This window comes from Sander vitreus, chromosome 1 (genome assembly GCF_031162955.1).
Source record: "Sander vitreus isolate 19-12246 chromosome 1, sanVit1, whole genome shotgun sequence".
Lineage (NCBI taxonomy): Eukaryota > Metazoa > Chordata > Actinopteri > Perciformes > Percidae > Sander > Sander vitreus.
Genome location: NC_135855.1, coordinates 22254998 through 22276839, shown reverse-complemented (window position 1 = coordinate 22276839; position 21842 = coordinate 22254998). Strand labels below are relative to the sequence as shown.

The window sequence follows — 21842 nt, the reverse complement described above, 5'->3', positions numbered from 1 at the left end:
GGACACGGTCAAAGAGATACTATTATACCATGACCCTCGTTTATTTATTCACAATTAAGGACATGTGAGGTTGTTCTTTCAGCACAAATAGACATATTGTGAGGTGGTTTGAATGGCAGGCATCTTCCTGTGTAACTCACGGAGTCTGTCGGTGGCCATCAAGAGTGTCTTGTTGTGAGTTGTTTATAGGCGAGCAGTGGTGTGTCATACAGCAAAGCATGGTGCTCTTGGTGAAACTAAGAAAAATTAAAAGTATGTCCTCTCCAAAAAAAAGTGTTGAGTAGAATTTTAGAGATTTAATTTTTTGTCGATATGAGGCCAAAACCCTAGCACTGGTCTTTAACCTTTAAGTGACTCTGAGGGATGAGCCAGGATGGCTCTACTCTCTCAGCATCATCCCTAAAGTATCCTGTTGTGGTTTCATAGAGTTTAAATATAGAAACACTGCTGCAGGTTTAGCTAAATCTATTAGCTTAGTGTTTCCAGATGTCATTGAGGATCTGCATACCATGTTTTGTGCCTGTGTGGGTGTGTGTGAATCTTTTGTATTCCATTTCGCTGAAGTGATCCCCCCCCAATGCTTCTTCATTATGTGTCAGCCTAGACTGAAATTGAGACATACTGCAATCCCTAGAGTGAAAAGAAAGCACCAGACATGATGTTTCTCATTGAAGGCAGTACGCCCGAGCTGAAACAAGAGGATACATTTAATGCAAGGTCTTTTTTGGCAAATACCCCACGTATTTGCTAAAACTGTTCTTCTAAAATACAACTGTATGTTTTAAGTATACTAGTATAAAATATTTAGATAGCATGCTGAATAAGATACAGCTTCAGTTCTCTATGAAAAAGCGCCCTGAGGACTGAGCAAGGACAGGAAAGAGGGGGTTGTTCCAGAAATTTGCTTTCCTACTATGTGGTGTGTGTGACAAACTTTGGTCTAGAGCCAAATGACTGAAATTCCAGCTTTGAAGCTTTAATGAAGATACACCATAGTGTTTAACAGACCCACTAAGCAATTTGCATGTTGGCTCTGTTTTGGGCTGGTATGTAAACCATTATTATTTGCAGATTTTCTCTACTCCATGAAAAAAGAAAATGACTCATTTACAAACACTAAGGAACACATCTGTAGTAAACAGTGGATGAAGCTGAGCACGAAAAGCATTTTGCGGTCACAACAGGCCCCCAGCAAACTAAATAACCACAGATGAGGAATGCACCAAGAAAAAGCGTTTACAACTTGTGCTAGGAAAAATGTGTTTCTAATCTTTTCAGGCAAGTGATGATGATAGGAACCAGCTCAAATCCTCATCTGTTATGGATAAGCCAGGTCTATAGATGGTCAGTTGTGCAACTAGTACATTTCCATCATCTCTCCCTCCAGTATGAAGATACTGTCCTCATAATATACAGTAAACGGACAGAGAGAGTTGAGGAAGTATTCACGTTTTTTAATGTGTAAACTCTGACGCTGACAAAAGTAGCTGAGTTGTGGTTTTCTAAAATGAATAAGACAGTGACCGTAGGGTTGACTTGAACTTGAATGTAATGATTACATAAATGGCAAATTAGGGCTGTTTGTATTTTATTATTAATTTTAACTTATTGTACTCAAAGGGAATATGGTGATCTTCCTTGCTGTGATGAGGAGAGTGTTATTACTTTTCAAATTTCAAGTACAGTTGTGTCTGCCTGCTTTGCTTAAGAGGGCAAGTTGTTGTTGCACTGATTGCAAATTTCTCTGCCGATGTTTGTCGTTCTTTATATGATGGAATATATAAGTAGGCAAGATAGAACAAAGTTTGATCTTTTATTTTTAAACTGGAGAGCCAATAGGAAGCCTCAAATCCCTCTCTCCCCTCCTCATTAGCATTGTGTCCTACTAGTTAACTAGTGCGCATTTTGGCTTTTACTAGTTAACTAATGGAGGAACCTGATGTCTAATATCAAGGAATTCCATATCCTTGATATCCTTGATATTAGACATCAGGTTCTTCAATGCTGAAGAACGGCTTTACCATAGTGCCAGCATTCAAAATGATATTCAACCTGTTACTGGCTTAGTCTGTCATACGCACGTGCTTCAAGAATTCCACCATCATTCCTGTGCCCAAGAAAACAAGATGAGCCCTGCCTGAATGACTACCGCCCAGCGGCACTCACCTCAGTGATAAAATGCTTTGAACGACTGGTCAAGGATTGCATCTGCTCCTCACTAACCAGCACAGTGGACCAATTACAGTTTGCTTACCGTCCTAACCAATCAACGGAGGACGCCATAGCACACATCCTCCACACCACCCTATCTTGCCTGGAAAAAAAAGGAAGCTATGTGACATTGCTGTTCATTGACTACAGTTCAGAGTTTAACACCACCATGGGAGCAGCCTTATATTCAACTGCTCTATCTCTAGTCTCAAATGTTGTGGCTGTGGGCGAGATGCTACAGCAATGAACAATAGTAATCCTGTGCTGGTCCAGTCCAACACACAGTATGCGGTGTGGGTTTTCTGTTCCACTCAGTCAGCTAGGCAAGCAAAGTGTTTTCTCTGACTGCATACCAAGCCGGTCATTTGCTTTTTTGTCCCACTGCTTACTCAGATATATACTGGTAGCCATAATTGTTACTGAAAGAGAGACATTTATACAAGTGGCCATCACAATGGCCAAAAACAAAAGCCAATATGGCTGTGTTAAGATGCAGCTCCACTTATGCCCACTACATTAAGTCTTCCCTTTTGATTGTGAGCCATTAAAACTGTCTCTTAAATTTAAAAAATCAATATGTTTTCCGCAAAACATTGGTGGTCTGTAAAAGTAGAGGGAGATGTTTTTGAGTGTGTGTTTGTGCGATGAACAAGAAAGTCAGTCTACACACTAAGACATGGTGGCTTATACTCTCTCGTCCCCGCACAGCTCTACCAAGACTTCGCCACTCTTTGCCCAAATTGTAATTGTCTGGTCCCAATAACTGCCAAAATGGTGATCAGTGGTAAACCCAAATCCAGTCTTCCAAAACAATGGTGACAACACAGTCACTAAGTACTCTACAATCTATAATTTTAAGGAGGAGACTGTCTTTGTTCTTGGGATATATCTTAGTAATAAAAATTTACTTTTTGTGTTAACCCTTTTGTCACTACTAGTGTGTTTCCTGCTTCTTATTTTCCCTTTTCATGAATATGATTGCTGTGGAGCTAGTTTGTGCGATAGACTACAGCAGACTCTGTACTACACTTAACAATTATTTATTAAACACTAAATATTACATTTAAATAATAATATAGAATTAATAAATTATATCTATCTATATATATATATACTGTATGTGCCTATCTGCCACATGGCGAGTAAATGTGTTTTTCAGTCTTCATTTTGCCGAAGGTGCAGCTACTTTCTTCTGTTGCTCTGCTGTCTGCATGTCGGAGCTTCGCGGAGCGCGGGCCGACACACCAGACGCCAGCCACCACGTCACTTACTGATAGCTATTGTTTACCTCAGGCTAATTAATTAGCTAGTAAGTGGCGATTTTTGGCAGCCAGCCTTCCAAAGGATAGAACAATGAAATGAAATGTTAACGGATCATTAACCATTGACCGACAAGCAGGAAACGGAGTCTCCGTTCACCTGTCCGGGAGGCTCTGACACATTTCCGCACTCCGAGTCCACTTTCCTGAAACCGCTTGCGAGACTGACCACAGCAGCAGCCCGTGGCGTTTATGTCTCCACCGCCTCCACCTGCAGGCTGTCAATTGTGCGGTTTGGAATGAAAGGGAGAAAACGGGACAGAGTAACACGGCGGATATCGCTCATACATTTTTCATTTTTCATACAACGTAGTTAAGGCGGCAGGCATGTGTTGCTTAGGCGGCCGCCTTAGCTGCAAAGTGCTGCGGGAAACCCTGTATTAACAACGTATGCTTTCTTTACGCAAATGTTTATTATTGCAACAATCCAAAACAATGACAAATACGGTCTAAAATATTCTCCAGAATAACCTCAGAGGTTCTGTATGCTCAACAAATATGTTTAAAGCATAATATGTCAAACTCAAGCCCATCAAGCAATAACAGATGGGCACGTATGACCTCAATGTTACATTACTTGGTAATACTAACACAATGATAACCACTTTACGCTTACGTCTCCATTGCAAACTATCCAGCGTGGCCTGCCTTTGGCGAGGGGAGGAGGGTTTTCTCTGCATCAGCCGTATGCTTGGCCAGCATGTAGTATTTAAGACTCGATGTACTCCAGTGGTAACTCAATTCACATCAACAGTACATGCAAATAACTTTAGTCTTGTCAAGAGAACCATCTGGAAGGGCTTTAAAACTAAATTTGCCATTCAAAAGACCCTTTTCTTTATCCATTTCTGCTCAAGGAAGTTTGTTACTGCTAGCAATCTACAACATTACTGCTGCATCGCTATCTTATTTCCCAAACTACGGAGCAGCCTGAGGCCCAAATCGCAGAACGTGCGTATGTTAATCGTGCATCAAAGCGTTTGCATTAACTCGTTATTATCACGTTCATTTTGATAGCCCTTGTAAATACATAAAATTGAATATACTGTAATTGCAGTACTGCATGTAATGCATACGTGTTATCAGTTAAAAAAAAATTGTAGACAAAAAAAATGTCTTCTTGGATCCCAACTTCCTCTGATGAAGGAATTTGACCTGACCTAACCAGACTGTAAACATTTGTGTCATTTTTCTAGAACTGTCTAGAACTTTGACATTTTGAACTCTTCCATTCCCCCCCCCCCCCCCCAAATCCCTGCTGTAATGAGGAATGGCTCAGCACTTCTGGGAAGGATGCTGAAGTTATTCAGAAAATTTGCTGCTGGATAGTAGATATGACTGCTGGAAATTTAAATAGGAACTTTTTAAACATATTCGGAAAAAGAATACATTAGGACTCCAGTATGACCTGAGCCTCTGGACTTGGGTTAGGTTCAGTTCACTTGAGAGAAAAAATCCCCCTTTTTGCTGCGAGGACTCATTTATCTGGCCTTGTTCTCTGAGCAGGTTGAAAGCAAATCATGACAAAGCTTAACGGTATTGTTCATAATCAGCAGCCTTGGTTAGTCAGCTTCAGGCTCTGGTCCAAACCACAGACAGATGAAAGAATGTAGCCTAATTGTCTCACTTGATCGATTGCCTCAAGTGACCATTACTTGACATGTCGCACTGCACGTCGTTCTTATGACGTTTGTAAAACTATGAGAGAAAAACTAAACAGTGCATTCCAGATTGCAGGATGCTGTTCCAGCCAGGGGGAAGAATGGGATCATGTGTTTGTCAGGAAGATCCACACATGAGTAATCAATGCTTCGTGTGCCATTGAAGCTAAACACATCAGGAAACAAAGCTGGAGCTGTCAAGCAATGAGGACATACTGAAAAGCACTGTGAGCTCACCAGGAATTGAGAATACACAGGATGAGTAGAAGCCACAGTATGCTGGCGATCAAACATACTCGTACCTGTAGATGAAGTACAGTAGAAGCTTTCTGTCTTAATGGTTTATTGTTTATATGTAGTTGTTTTGGGAATTGAATGTTTCTTCGCTTGTTATTCGCCCAATAAGAAGGCTTCCTTCTTGCTCTTGCTTTTTGAGTGCAATAAAGCCCCTTTGAATTGAATTGAGATCAGCAGAGAGAGAGAGAGAGAGAGAGAGAGAGAGAGAGAGAGAGAGAGAGAGAGAGAGAGAGAGAGAGAGAGAGAGAGAGAGAGAGAGAGAGAGAGAGAGAGAGAGAGAGAGAGAGAGGTGCACAATAATCAGCTGTTTTTTCGTGAAGGGATAGTCAGTTGGCTCCTTAGATTGAAATGTGGTCACCACCGCGTATTTTCTTGGCTTTGTTTTGGTAGATATGTTGTTTGGTGTGGCTTTATCGTCTGCTTTACATGTATCTGGCAGTCCTTTCACATGCTTGTCCATGCATTCCTAGAAATATTTATATTTAGCATTGCTGCACCCTCAACCAGTTTGGGAACCACTGATGTAGCCTATATGATTGTATGGTTAAACTGTGGTGCATTTAGACAAGTATAGTTGTAATTGCCTATTTAGGTTAATTTATGTGTATCATAACCTATTAACTATGACTGGTCTTGGATGGGCTAGGCCCACCTGATTTTCTCTGGGCCCATCACACTGTAATTTCTGCCTACACTACTGTTGTTATTCTGTCATACACACTTACAGAAATGTTATTTCCTGATAGACCCAAGTCTGAGAGTCCATTAAAAAAAAAAAAACACAAAAGGGACGATGACAAGTGACCAACACTGTGGCCAGCCAGGAGCTGGGCAAAAACATTGCACATTGGTATTTGTCAACTGGTGCCAGTAGTCCGGTTAACTGCTCCAAGAGAAAAGTTTTAGGATGCCCCAGCTATCCTGTACATTTCCTCCCTCCCTTCTGAGCACACTGGCTCTAGACATCCCTCTAACTGGCTACTTGTGAATGTCTCTGTTTCTAGTAAACTAAAATTGACTGCTGCTGACACCAGTGCCAATGGCTGGTGACATAACTTGGATTCTTACACCTACATACTTAAATATGTAAGAATCAGCATACTGACTGCCTCCATATATTCAATATCTTTCTGTGAAGAGTTTTGCCTTAAAACTCCCAGCACTTTCTGATGTATGCAGACGTACAGTACGTGCCCAGTTTCAAGTGTTCCCACTCCTCAACACTCCTCAGTGTTGAGCTTCTTCAACAAGACTTGCCAACAATGTTTCAGTTGTAATGGTTTCCGTGTTGGCATTGTAGACATAGATTATGGTCCAAACTGCTGTATTCTAAGCCTGCTAAACTTAACCTACTCTTATTGACATGTGCTGGGTGTTTGAAATTTTAAGTGAGATATAGTCAAATTCTTTGGAGCAGTTTTACCCACTGACAGCATAATAACATGATGCAGTAATCCATTACATTGCTGTTATTCATTGACATTTTTAGCCATACTTGTAAGAGTTTGGGTCTCTAAGTATGTGTTGGTTGCTTGTCAAACCCTGTTGGGTCTTAGGATTAGCATGGTGTCTGGAGGCTGGTTGCAGGGCTTTTAGAGTCCTACAGTATTTACCACAAAATAACCATATGCATGGCTATATTCTCTCAGTCTGTCACTAGGTGTTGACGATGCTTATTTTTTATGCTGAAAACTTTGCTGAAACATACTTAACCAACCAGCTACAGAAGCAATGTGATGCAATATCGTGCATCTTTGTTTCATTTGAGAAATAAACGTTGACTAGGAAGTTGAAACCATTTACAGTACAATATGAGTCACCACTTCTCCTTTTTTTTTTTTTAAACTGGGTCCTCTTCCGGTCACTTTGACATCAATTTATTTATTAAGCTACCTGAAACTGAAATTTAGTGGCTCAAGGAGGCACACTCATAAGGCAAATTGCAAATTACTCGCTTGATAGTTTCAAATGTCAACTGTAAAGCTTCAAAGAAGTGGTGGCCATGATGAAGTTGCAGATTTAGACATGTCACCATTCTATTATGTACTATTGGGTGGTTTCTTGAGCAAGGAATCTTATATTAACATATACTGTACTGAATGAACAAGTGTCTTGACAAAAAACATTTTTGAGAGATTTGTGTGTGAAGCCTTATGTGAAAAGGTGTGTTTGTTGGGAAACCTAGTATTCTACTGTGTTCAAACACACTGACACATACTGCAAAGATTCACATTTACTCCTCGCACTGCATTAGTGTAAATTCAGTAGAGGAACAAAAGTTGTAACTGATCAAGGGCCCCCACAAGGCAGTGGAGGAAGCACCTGTTCCACAGCCAGGTCATTATCAGCCATTATCTTACTGTGCTCTAAAGGCCGGGGCTCAGCAGTCTGACGCAGGACAGCCATTGTACTGATCTACAACCTCAGGACAAAGCTGTTTACCTTGCTCTTTCATTCATCACTCCATGTGCTCAGAAATGTGTTTTTGATTTTTCATGTTTACTTTTTACAGATTAAATAAAAAAACAACCTTGTTTACCTACCGTCAGCTGATATAGATACAAAATAAGGCTTGGCAATGTGGTACTGATCAGAACTGATACAAGAAAAATAATAGTGGACAAACCAAAATACTGCATACACAAATACTTAAAGCCCCAAGAATATATGTAATATATGTATACAGCATGTATCAAACTTAAAAGCTTGACTTAAAGCAACTATTAAGGATTTGAACATTTCTGACTTTGGCGCCTCATGTGGTACTATCAAAAGAGAAACTGGCAGACAGGAATGCCACTAACCCCCCACGGATCTGACCTGGGGACACTGGGTTCAGTCTTGGGTGCCTCTCATTGTGCTCTATACTACATAAGTACAGATCCACAGCCTGGTCACAGTCATGCAGAAGCAGGTAAAGCGCTCAAAGGCCAAATGCACAGTTGCAGGCAGTCTAGGGTTGGAGGCCAGATGTGACCCTACAGCAGGTACTGGGGGAGGCATGGTACATTGCACAGACATAGTCTTCGCCTTTTCAAAAAGTTAAGTTATTAGGAGGCACAGACAAAGATAACGTATGGTATGATAATACTATAGTGCTTGCTGTATTTCCTACAAAAATGACTGGCTGTATACTAGTTGGAGTCACTTATGTAATAGTGTAGGTCAGTTAGTTGGTTTAGTTATTTAATATGGCCCGGTACTCCTCCTTGACGTCACCACTTTGAATTCTAATAAAGCCTAATTGTGTTCCCCCCCACAGTTATAAACTGTTATAAGGTCTGTTGGTGTCCGTTGTGATTTGGGAGAGAAATCGTACAGCGTCTGTAATTCTTCGACAGCTCGCTGGCCACTGGCTTGAATTTGTTATTTTACTTGCAGATAGATAGCTAGCTAGCTAGATAGCACTTTATTGTCCGTGTACACGGAAATTTGTCTTGCAATACAAGCTCCAACAATTACAACACAACAATCAAAAAGCTAAAAACATAGAGGCATCAATAAAAACATAAATAGATACTTAATTAATATGAGCGGGGCCCTGCCCTGCAAGAGTGGTGGTCTTAAATAGTCATACATATATAGATTAAGTGTAGTAGAAAGTGTTGGAGCTTACAAAGTCTGGTTATCCACATGCAACAACATGTGTTTTACTTAGTAGTCAATGTCACTTATTTACGAATACTTCAGCTAATTTTGTAATGGCTTACTGTGCAAAGCCAACTGCACTCTCTTGCCAGATTTCTGTTTAATATAAGACACATCACATGGAGTTACAACATGGCTTTGACATAACCTTAAAAAAAGTACAGTGTGCTGACAAACTCTTAGGCTATGATTAATGCAGTTATATAAGCAGGTATGCTCATACATGACAGATCAGGTCCTTCTTTTGCAGAAGTCATTGATTGTTTTTGCGATAATGCCGTAAGCGTTACATAGTTGATCTTACCAGTCTACTTGCTTCAGTTTTGACAGATTCTGTCACAGCAATGAGATAATTTATTGGATTAGGTTTGTTTTTATACTATTCAAGTGGTTGTGATATCAGTTTTACCACGAGAACTTGTTATTAAATAGTGCCGGGAAAATCCATGGACTTTTCATTGGATTCTGAAAGGGAATTTTTGTACTCTTGACTATATTTCACAGCAGTTTCCTCCCTGAAGTATTATTCAACTAATTTATGCTTGGACGATATGGTCTTAGTTAACCTACCTATAGTGCTTGCTGTATTTCCTACACAAATGACTGGCTGTATACTACCTGTATACTACCTTTGACAAAACTAAGACATAATAAAGTCAATTTAATGTGTGGGTCCCTTATGCCAGCTGTGACCATCACACATTCACCTCATGTTTAGCTGAGGAGTAAATTTGAGAGAATTAATCTGAAAGGGTATGGATTTAAAGGAAAGGAATGTCTGATTCTCTAAAGGGTCCTTTTTTAGTTGTCTCGTTATGCATTTCTGTTTTCAAGTTGCATGTGGTGAACTGGCTGTATGTTTCTAATTTATGCTGTGTTTTGAAATAAACCCAAGTATTCGCCCTGAAGTGAACAAATCTTCCCAAGGGATGTTGGGGGTTCATCAGAGTTGTCTGCATGACAAAAAAAAAAACCTTTACATTTAAACTAAAAATACATCTTGTGGTAGGTTTTTTTTCAGGTGTTACATTTCCTACACATATGGCATTTATGAAGCTTGACATTTTATGTACAGTATAGTTTGCAATATTTGCTAGATGACTCTTCCTGTCCTGCTTGACTAGACTTTTTTTTTTTTTTTTTTTTTTTATTATTATTATTGTGGTTGATCATAGTCATCTAAAAATATCTCAAAAACAAACCATATGTGCAGTGTATTGCATAACAGATCAGCAAAGGGAAACCAGAAGTTGGTGACGGCAGGGAAGCAGAGTTGAGGAATGGAAGTGGGAAGGAGATGCCACCTCAGCGCAGCACTATGCCTTTGGTGCAGTAAATTAACTTACTGCAGTCACGAAATATTACTTGTATAACTTTGCTATTATGGTCATTTTGTTGACAGTTTTGCTTCTTGTATTTATCATGCTGACCTTGAGCTAAGGAGGGGGGTATTTGTGCACCAAACCGCTCACCTGGAACAGCTGTCTGTGGTTGTTTTGTCCCCTGCTAATCCTGAAGACCTGATAAAGCAGGAGTTCTGGGCAGGCAGCACGTCATTGACCTTCTCACCCCTGGCCAGTCCTTTTCTGTTCTCTGACACCGCGCTCCTCACTTTCCGTCATTGTGTTCTCTTCCTGGTATGCGACTCTTTCACATGAGTGGGGAAAGAACAAGGAAGGGTGATTGAAATGCTCTGTGTAGTGCACATCTGTTGCTAATTTTTCCGTACCACATTGTCTTGGCAGTAACTTTACGTTCAGGCTCCGTCTATAGTTCACTAGTATTGTCTGGAGGTTTGGATGATTATAGGATCTTTTTTTTATTTATTTTTTATTTCATTTTTTCCTGCTCTAACATTTGAGATTGTCTGGCAGTCATATTTACTTATTTTACAATGTATTTTTAGGTTTGCAATTGTTTGTATCTTGTATGTTGTTATGTTGTATATATTTCATGAATGTTGTCCTACATTTTCCCAAAATTCCTCTTCGTTCCATACTTTTTTGATACCCTCAGGGAAATTGTTAATTTGCAGTTGCTCACAGTCCGATTCAAGGTAAAAAATAATAGTAAGAAAAAAGCTAGTACGTGTATAAAGCAGCTACAGTGCAAAAAACAAAGTTGTACTTTGTAGTCAGGGGAGTGTGGAAAGTGTTTTCTTTTTACTCTCCTTCAGTTTAGGTCATTCTTGCTGATGCTCAGATCCAAGGAGACAGCTCTGTCTACACACATTTTATTGTGGAGAGAAAACATGGAACAACTTTGGTGCCTGACTTCATTTGGGTTTCTACTCAACCAAATTATGAAATAAGTCCCTCTCCAAAAGGATTTGCGGGATTTAGCTCATTTTGTGGTAACAGGAACTCTAGAGGTTTCATGACCCTTCGAAGTCTGTTTGTATTCACCAAGTACGGGATACTCAAATGTTGGGATTATAACAAAAACACCCGTTCCCAGTCGTCTTTTAGTTGTATCATACCAGAGAAAGACCAAGCTGACTTTAAAGGGAGATACCATACTGTCTGTCTCTCTGTCCTGAGTCATCTTTAGTAATGGCTGCTGCCCCAGTTATATCTGGCCTGGCCAGGCATTAATGTCTTGTCACAGTATAAGAATGCAGCCATGTCCTGATCAGGCAAAGCCTCTGTGTTTTTCGTTTGATTGGTGCTGCTCTTCAAGCACTCTGCTCTGCTGTGACGATGCTTAGCAGGTCAGACTGCAGATCCAGTGTCACTGGCTGCATAGGTGAATATTGCAGTTGGGTGGGAGTCAGTCATACCAGGCTGCAGCACATGATGGGAACCAGAGGGTTTAGCTGGAGGGCAGCAGTTTACTCGGCTTTGACATTAATACAGCAAGTGTGTCCTTTGTCACTTGACTACGGTCTAATTTGGGAATAGGGCATGTTGTGTGTGGGTGTGCTGTATAAAGGCTGTTTCGTACATGGTGACCTTTGCATCTGTTGCACTGCAGTGGTTTTCTGTCATGCTATAGCTGAATGTACAATACAGCTTGTGTTAGTCAGTGGTTTCACTTGCTGTTCCTCAGCTCTGCTGCATACTGGTAAACTAACTGTATTGCCATTCACTGTTTTGTGTTGCAGCATGTAGCACAGCAGGACATAAATACACTTACAGAATCAAAAAGACCCCAAAGACCTTTTGACCATTTTTGATGGAATCACTTTTGCTTCCACTCTTTAATATTCTTTTACATTTTAAACATCACATCTTTATCCATTCTGCCTTCTATGACTAGCCATGTGTTTATATCCACACTGCATTCTGTGTTTGACTAAATTGCAAATTACATAATTTTTCAAGTTGGATGTTTGAACAAATGGAAGCATATGTTCTCTGTTTACACACAGTTGTGCACAGTTAAATGTTTAATCATAAACAACATTTGCAGAAAGCTCCAGAGGCAGATTCTGAAATCATTAAGACACTCAACCTGCTTCAAATAGTTTATTCACAAGCCAACATCATACTGAATGAACACCTTTGTGTAGGATGCATGCTTACTTGCTGTAGACACTCCAAATGAGTCCTAAGCCGATAATGTTGCATGAAAATATGTTTTTCTTATTCATTTCATTGAACTGCCCCCTTGGATCCAGCTACAACATTTAAGTGAGACAATCATACATTTTTTAGTTAGACAGCCATAAGTTGTATGTAAAATGATGTCAGTAGTCTGGATGCAATGGTCCCTGAATAAAGTGAAGTTTACTAAACACTGAACTCCCTAAAGTGTCTTTGAACCTCCGCCAGCCCTTAAGTGTTTCTCTGCAGACCTACAGGCGAGATAACTGCTTAAAGGAAACACTGATTTAATATCAGGGAAGTCAATTAATCGCACCTCCATGTGCTCCTTGCATGTCGCTCTCCCTTACAGTCAGTCCCTCTCTCACACATGCATACGCACAGAAACACATCACACACACACACACACACACACACACACACACACACACACACACACACACACACACAGGATGTTATCTCTCCTGTGCTCTTCGGAGCTATGCAGTCCCTAAGGTGTTTATCTCTTTTTTTGACAACAATAAATGGCATAGTTGGAATAGTTTAGGACAGGCTCACAATTATCTGCGATTGTCCTTGAGTCATGTCTGGCCCGTGTGTGTACCGACACACGCACACACACACACACACACACACACACACACACACACACACACACACACACACACACACACACACACAAGCACGTACACCTCACCACAAAGCAGGTTGAACAGATTTCCTGCAAGCTATTGTATCTGCTGGAAGATGGTAGCATCCTGGTCTGAACCTCCACGGTTAACAAGTCAAATCCCCTCTCTCCTTTTCCTCTCTTTCTCGCTTAATCTCCTTCTACTTCTCTCTACTTGGCTTCTTTTTCGGCCCAAGAGACACTACCTCGCCAGTATATTTATCTTTGGCTACACAGATCATCTATTCATCAATCCATCTGTTTTTGCCCTCACCCGCCCCTCCTTCACTCAGTCTCCTCTCTCTTCCTCCATGTGTTTGGTGATCCCCTGTGTAACCCCTGAGGAGCAGTCTAAACACCGTTTTCAGAGCCAGGGCCAGTTGGGCCTGCAGCAAAAACAGAGTGAGACGAGACACAAACACTCGTCTCTATGACCAAATGCCTGCCAGCCTCCCATATTTTGGCCCTTTGCTGTCTTATTTGTCTCTCAAATAATAATGAATCAATTTCTGATTGTTTCCCATTATGAACGCCTTCTTGTTTTGAGATGGTAGTTTTTCATTTTGCTTTTTGAACCCATCTTACACTGGGTGGTTTTATTATTGGCTTGTAGAGTCAAGTGTTTATTTGAAGCAACATTTTTGTCAGTTCTGTTGGTGCATGAGGAAATATCTGAAACTATCAAATCAGTTTACTGATACACTGTATTTATATAATCTATTTTTCTACACTTTGCAGATGTTTTGTCAGGATTGGTTATGACTCATACTGGTCCTTTGAGACTTTAAACCTGTTTGATATGCTTTTTATTATGGTAACAGTCATTCTGAGTTAAGTGCCCACAATTTGCTATAAATGGCTCTGTTTTGTCATGCATCAAAAATAGTTGATTTGTGTGCTTTTTAAATATTCAATAAACAGTGTTTGGAAATATGAATAATAGGTTTTTTCCAGGAAGTTTTTGGAAGATCTTGACTTAATTAGGGTGAATCATAATACTTAAAAGTCTGCTTTACTCACTCACTACCCAAAGCTCAGACAATAAGTGTGAGACAAATGTTTAACCCAGCCATTCAGAATAAAATTGGGGATGAATAAAGTTTGTACATTTTATAATGTAATTTTATTCTGTTGGTTTTTCTGGACACACAACATTTATTACATGTCTGTTCGTCCAGGGAGAGGGCCCCTGTGTTTCTCTTCCTGAGGGTTCTTCCATTATTTCCCTGTTTTGTCAAAGGACATAGGGTGTTGTATGCTGTACAGATTGTAAAGCCCCTTGAGTCAAATTTGTGATTTGTGATATTGGGCTATATAAATAAAATTGACTTGACATGACTTCCAATTCTGAGAGTAGGATAAATAAATGTTGACTCAGTTTTGACCCTAATTCAATCAGCTGTACTAAAGTGTAATCATGTTGCTGAATTCCTGAGTATCTTTCCATTTTTCCGTCTTATTTAAGATGTTTCCTTTTATGATCAGACAAAATAAATACTTAACATGCCACTTCCTGCTTTAAAGAGCAGATGTAATTGCTAGACTGAAACAGGACATCCTGTCTATGCTCTCTATGGGGGCATTAGGATTAGACTAGCTACAGTAGTAAGGCAGTAGTTCCAAAACCTATTCTGACTTACACTGATTTAAGGTTTGAATGGGTTACCAGCAGAATGTCTTAGGGGACAAAATAACCACTGTGCTTTTAAACAACTATAAATATCAATGCCATGACAATCACAATGAAAATGTTGTCTCTCAAATGATTATAGCTTAAGTCACAGTAACACTGTGTGTATATCTTCCATGTTTTGTGAATTGCCCTCTATGATATTCTCATGTAATGGTATTTTGTTTAATATCTTTTCAGTTCTGCCAGCCTGGAGGTTGGAGGCTGTCCAGGGATAGGAAAGCACCTACCTTCTTCACCGTTGTGCTGACAGATATCGATTCAGACCGACACTACTGCTCCTGCCTCACTTTCCATGAGGCTGAGGTCAATCTGCAGGTAAGGCTGCCACACACACACACACACACACACACACACACACACACACACACACACACGCACACGCACACACACAGGTGTGCTGGGATAAAGCTGTAGCTTATCCCAGAATTCAATGGGGTGAATGTTTTCAGTCCATCAGAGGGCTAACACAGAACATCACAATCATAGAGTCTCCAGACCCCCTGCTGTACAGCTGTTTTAAGACTGTTGGAGTAAACGGGAGCACCATGTGGAAAAAACATAGTAATAACATGTAAACTATACACAGGACATAGCCCTGTAAAGGAACAGTGCTAACCACTGAGCAAACATGACTCATTAATCCTGGTGTAGTAGAATCTGTAACAAATATTTAACTTTGTCACTCCATTAAACAGCTGTGCATCACATCACTGTGAGCAGCAGCCTCCTCCTCCTCCTTATGAAGCTCCTTATAAGAACGTCACAATAATCCTAAATTTCTTGGACTCTTATGATGAGCATGAGGTTCATCTTTGTGTGGGCAATGTGATGGTTCTTATTTTCAGTTTTCCATTTTACGCTCATTGTTTTTTTTTTTTTTTTTTTTTTTACAGTTTTGAGCACTTTTTTTACTTGTAGGAATGTCTGTTGTGTGTGAGATGTCTTCCAGAATATGAGGCATTAGTAGAAAACAAAAGGCTATTTTAATCAAGACTAATACATTGAAAGCTGGCTGAGGGATTCTGTTATAAAGCAGAGGATGGGCCTATGCTCCCCTCCAGAGCTTCTCTTTTGATTTACTCATGCATACAAGATTGTGTTTGATTGCACATTAGTGGTCACGGCACAAATGTTCCAAATCCCCATAAATTATTGATTACAACAGATTTGTTTGGACGAGATCATTTTTATACTTGTGAATGATCTTGTTAATGACTCTCCCTGCCAAAAGCCCACAGAATACCAGGCTAAGTGTTTCACTGTGTTTTCCTTTGTTAGAGGCCTTAAATGACTCCTGTCGCTCGGCCCACTGTGACTACATATCCTTTCGCATGTGGAAGACAGTCACCACATTTTTCAAGGGATTATCATAGGAGGATTTGGGGCAAAATGTCACATCAAATGGAGAAAATAACCAAAAATAGCCCAGTTATTAACTGTTATGGGGTTTCTTTTGGAAGAGCCTACACATGGGGCACACGCTCAACCATGTGAGCTAACCAGACGCCCCAGGGCCTAATGTTTTTGTAATTTACTGTTATCTAGGGACTGGCAGGGCTATTAGCGAGGGCTACAAACTTTGTTTTTCACACACACAAATTCCACTTAAATGTTAACTTAATGTTTATATTAGGTCTACAGGACAAAACAAGCCGTAGAGACACATACTTTTGCAACAGAAGTTTAATTACAAATTGTTCCGGATAGTTATGAAAGAAAGGGACTTCCATATGAAATACTAAATTTATTTATTTATTTATTTATTATATATGTAAATAATATCTTTTTGTATAAACATTTTTTGTATTTCAATTTTCAAGATGTGTATTGTCACTCCAGTTATACAAGTACAATTGTGTGAAATACTTTTGCTGGGAGGCTTAAATTTAAGAAAACCAGTAAGTAGTTAATCTAAAATGACATAACATATAATAACAAATATAAGGGGCAATGGAAGAAAAAAATATCCATTAGAAAAAACAGTAAATATACAGACATATAAAATATAATAAAATAATATCAAAAGATGAGAAGCAATAATAATGATTTTATATATATATATATATATATATATATATATATATATATGTATATATATGTATATATATATATATATATATATGTATATATATATATATTTATTTATTGTTTTTCATTTTGTGAGTTATGTCTGCTCTCACAATCTTATTTTTTTCACTTCACTGTTTTACTACTTTCATTTTTAAGGGAAGTTTGCAGGATTATCAAATGGGTTGTACAAGTTGCAGTGATTAAAAGAAGATGACCATAAGGCTCAGTCCTTACAGCTGCAGGTTCGATTCCAACCTGTGGCGCTTTGCTGCATGTCATTCTCCTTCTCGCTCCTTCTGTCCTGTCAAAATAATTTGCCGCAGAATTCTAAGCTTCTCAATGCTCAAACTGCCAGTAGGGTTGTGTACTGCATACAGTAAGTACTCAATTTAAAAACATGAATACATCTGGAGAATATTAATTCTTTTTGAGAATATACACTTGTGTTTGTCATGTTTTTTGTTTTTTTATTAAGAGTAATTTAAATCTTTTGTTTGTGCCAAAAACACACTTTACCAAGACACATGGCTGTTTGTGTATATTAAATACTGTATTTTGAAGACTTTTGAATTTGAAAAATTACCTGTTTTTGTCAACCTTGTGTTAATTATTGGATTAGGCTATATTTGGTCTCATCCAGACATCATGTTCCTGCAAATATAAACACACCTTCCTGGATTCAGTGTATAGCACTGAAGATCTTGAAACGTGAGGATGTTTTAAAAATCTTTACTCTCATCCCTATCTACTCAGTTGGACTCCAGGGAGAGTCCAGACAGGCAGCAGAGGAATGTATTTTGTCTAATAATTAAACCAAATCCTTAGAATAATGGTGAAATGTGCCCCGTATCTGAATGGGATATTTTGATCCCATCCTCCTTGGTCCTGAGATACTGAAGCACTTCTGGCATGTTTTCACTGTCTGGAGAAATATACTAGATTGGGATAAGGGCTTTAGTTAGGAATGAGCACAGAAAGGTTGGAGTGTTAGTGCTCTGATAGGGCTCATGGATCCACGATAGAGACAACTAGAACCAGATTGAGGCTGTTGCTTGTAAGACAAGCTTGTCCTAATTTTGGTGAGAGGTAGATAACATGTTGAATTGCCTTATAGTCTTCATTTAATTTGACTTGCAGTAAAATGTACACTCATAATGCCTGACTTTTGTCGCTACATAATCTTTTTAAACAGATATCTGCAGAATCTGTAGGCAGCGGGAAAATATTTAAGTATTGGAAGTGTGGTTTCCGTTTGTAGTCTGATTAGTATTGACCAATCACGTTTGAGCGGGCTTTTGTTGCATGCAGGTAAACAGTCCGTGTGGAGAGCAAAAGATGCAGAACGCATTGGCCGAAATGCAATCTCGGAACCCATCAGCTATCATTTGACGATGATTAAGCTTTTTATTAGCTTTGTTTTATTTATCTGCATTCATATGCAGATATTGGTTTATAGAGATTGGCCAAAATGTCGTCTGCACCTGGATCTGGTTGCTAATTGTACTGTATATAATGACCTGCGCACAGAAGAGGAAGTCTTGGCCCAGATATCCACTGGCTATACCGGATACCCGAAATATTAGCCGTTGCCCCCAAAGGCTAAATCGTCTTCAGACCGATAGCCAATGGGTTTCAAGATTGTTCACAACATATCTGAATGCAGATAGCAGACAGTTATGCTTTCCTGTGGTCAGTCTTTGTTTCTGGTAATATTATTGCCTACTTACAAGCTCTAGAGTACTAATACACTACAAACATTGCAGAGTTTTTCAACAGGGATCTGGGACCCCTTGGGGGTTCTCAGAGTTACTGCAGGGGGGGCACCAAATTATTGTTAATTTCTTTTTAAATTTTTTTCATCTATAACGTGAAACAGGTGCGTCGGAGGGGGATGAGTAGGTCAAAAGTTGCAAAGAAACTCCTGCACACTGTCTAACTTGCAAAAAATAAATGTAATAGTAGGCAACGTTTCAGTACTATACCATCATCTGGCAAAATGAATGAAGGGAGTTCCTTTGCAACTTTTTCAAAAATTAAAATGTCTTAACATGAATGCAACATATTATTAGCAAATATAAATCAGCCTGTTTGTGGAAAAAAAAAGACATTGATGATAGGCTTACTGGCCCATAGGTAAGGTGGTCACTAAGATCCACAGATACAGTTAATCCTAAGGATTCACTGTCACATGTATTTTAACATTAAAACATTATTTATATCTAACAATTATTTTTGTAGCTTAGTTTTCTATGCACTAAAAAGCTATGTATAAAGGCTGTAGGCTTTTATTGTAGGCCCAGTTAAATATGCAACTTAATTTGATAAAATATGCAGTAGGGGGTTCCTCTCTCAGATAAAGGGCCCTTGGCTTAAAAAACGTTGAAGACCTCTGCTGTAGAGTATGTGTGTGTTCAACCAACTTCAGGGTCGAAGGGGTTTTAAGACATTTTGTGATCTACAATAAAGAATATTGTTTCAATGGCTAAGTTTGGCTAACTGTAAATTATATATCTTGCTAAACATCAGAATTACTAAACATTGTGCGTTTGTTAGCATCTTTGGTATGTCTCTGATGTTGCATTGCAGTGTTGGAATGTGACTCTGGGAGGAAAGCAACATTAATCTCCTGAACTCATTTTGACTCTTCTCTAAGGAAATCCACTCATATGATTTTGTCTCTTTGTAGGCGAGATCTTTTTTTCATTCTTCATTGTAATTTAAGAAAATCTGTTTCATGCAATGGCTTCAGATGAGCAGCTGTGCTGAATGGGAACAGATAGGGAAAGAAGATAATTAACAGTCCAAACTTTCATAAACGTGTGTCTCCTCTCTGGAGACAAAGGAGTATTTCAAAGATTTTTTTGGCTTGATGCTACGGCTTTGTCTGATGCAGGAGTTTTATCCTGGCTATTTTTGTTTTGTAGAATGAAATACAATTACTTTCCACTTTGAAACTTATTTCAGAATTCACTCCTCAAATGTAAATGGAAAAGTGTTTCAGAAGTTGGGTGTCCGTCCATAAACTTGTACGCAAGTTGGTTTATCAAACTAAATGTCAGCATACATTACTCACAGGGTTCAAAATAAGCACCATTTACTGCCCTGGTAAAATATGCAAGTGGATGGTAGATTTGCTTCACCCACCAGCCCAAAAAAACAATGGTAATCTATTGAGTGGCTGGTCAAATTTGAACATTCACTAGCCATTTGCCGGGTAAACGGAAAAGTTAATTTTGAGCCATGATTACTCAGTATTATACAGTTCCATTAAACACTCTTTATGTGGAAGCACATTGGTTATTTTTTAAAATAACACATGCAATGTTAGGTGCATGCCACACGCATACTGGACAATGTAATGACTTTGAGGCACATATTTACAAGCTCAGCTAGGAGCTCAGTGGTGCTGGTATGCTCTACTACAGTACATTTCATAGTCTGTAGTCCATGGCACTGTGTTGAACTCTTTTGTTTCTTTTGTGTTTCAGGGATCAAAGAGTATTGAGGCTGATGGAGATGACGATGAGGAGGCGGAGGAGGATGGCCTGATCCAGCCAGCTCAAGTGTTTGCACCAAAAAGTCTCATTCTTGTGTCTAGGCTGGATTATCCCGAAATATTCCGGGTAATAAAAACACCATATGATTAAATCTTGATTAAAAAAATATTTTTCTATATATATACTCAGAATTTTTATCAAATCAGTGCTTTCTTCATCTCTGAGATGAGGCTTTTCTGCTTTGTACTGTCTGCAAAATAGGCCTAAGACTAAGTCTAAGCCCGAAATTCAGTAAAGTAAATGAGACATAAGCACCTCTGATCTTTTCTTCACAGACTGAGTTGATCACAGGTTTTGCATACTCACAGTTGGCTATTCATGTAAATAGGTTATTCTGTTTCTACATGTATGTAGATGCTATTAGACATTACCTACATGTTTAATCATTAGCTGTAATATTGATGACTATATAGAGAAGTTATTCTCTGTATGTGTCCATGTGTAATGTCTTTGTTTTATTTCCCATCATTTTAGGGGTGCTTGGGTCTGATCTACACAGTGCACATCGATAGCCTAAGTTTCCCTTTAGAGGGTCTGGTGGCTAGCCTCTTTACATTCCAGGTTCCTGTTGCTGGTGGATCCCAGGTAAGTCTTCACTGAGGCAAAGCATGTCCAAAGTACCACAGTCGGTAAGACATCCAGTCAGCAGTGAAGCAGGCAACAGATTACTTACACCTTTGAAACACAGCCTGGAGCCAAAATGTATCTCAATCATTTTGGGAACATTACTGTATGTTTACAACTGCCACTCGGGCAGTGCTCAGGTAAAAATCAGACTTTATTTGAAAGTGGTCATATTATGCTAATTTTCAGGTTCATAATTGTATTTAGAGGTTGTACCAGAATAGATTTACATGGTTTCATTTTCAAAAAACATATTTTTGTTGTACTGCACACTGCTGCAGCTCCTCTTTTCACCCTGTGTGTTGAGCTCTGTTTTATCTACAGAGTGAGGCATCTCACTTCTGTACTATCTTTGTTGGGAGTTGCACATGCGCAGTACCTAGGTAAGCGCTGCTAGCTAGTCAGAAGCAGAGTCTGAGGGAGTGCCACGCTAGCAGCTAGGCGAGCATTATAACGTGTTACAAAGTGATGCATGTTTGTCATGGAAGTAAAGGCTGGACTACAATAGAGCTGTTTGGAGCAGTTTGTGAACAGTGTTTTCTGTTGG

General features: G+C 39.3%; 1 protein-coding gene across 4 annotated transcripts in view; it reads left to right on the top strand.

Annotated features, from left to right (window-relative positions):
• sbf2 (SET binding factor 2) overlaps positions 1-21842 on the top strand; it is a 110349-nt gene that overhangs the window by 24579 nt on the left and 63928 nt on the right. For all 4 annotated transcript variants that reach the window (XM_078248231.1, XM_078248213.1, XM_078248240.1 and 1 more), the window contains 3 exons: positions 15222-15359; positions 20603-20737; positions 21146-21256. In XM_078248231.1, coding sequence (XP_078104357.1) covers positions 15222-15359; positions 20603-20737; positions 21146-21256 — 384 coding nt within the window. The remainder of the gene's footprint in view (positions 1-15221; positions 15360-20602; positions 20738-21145; positions 21257-21842) is intronic.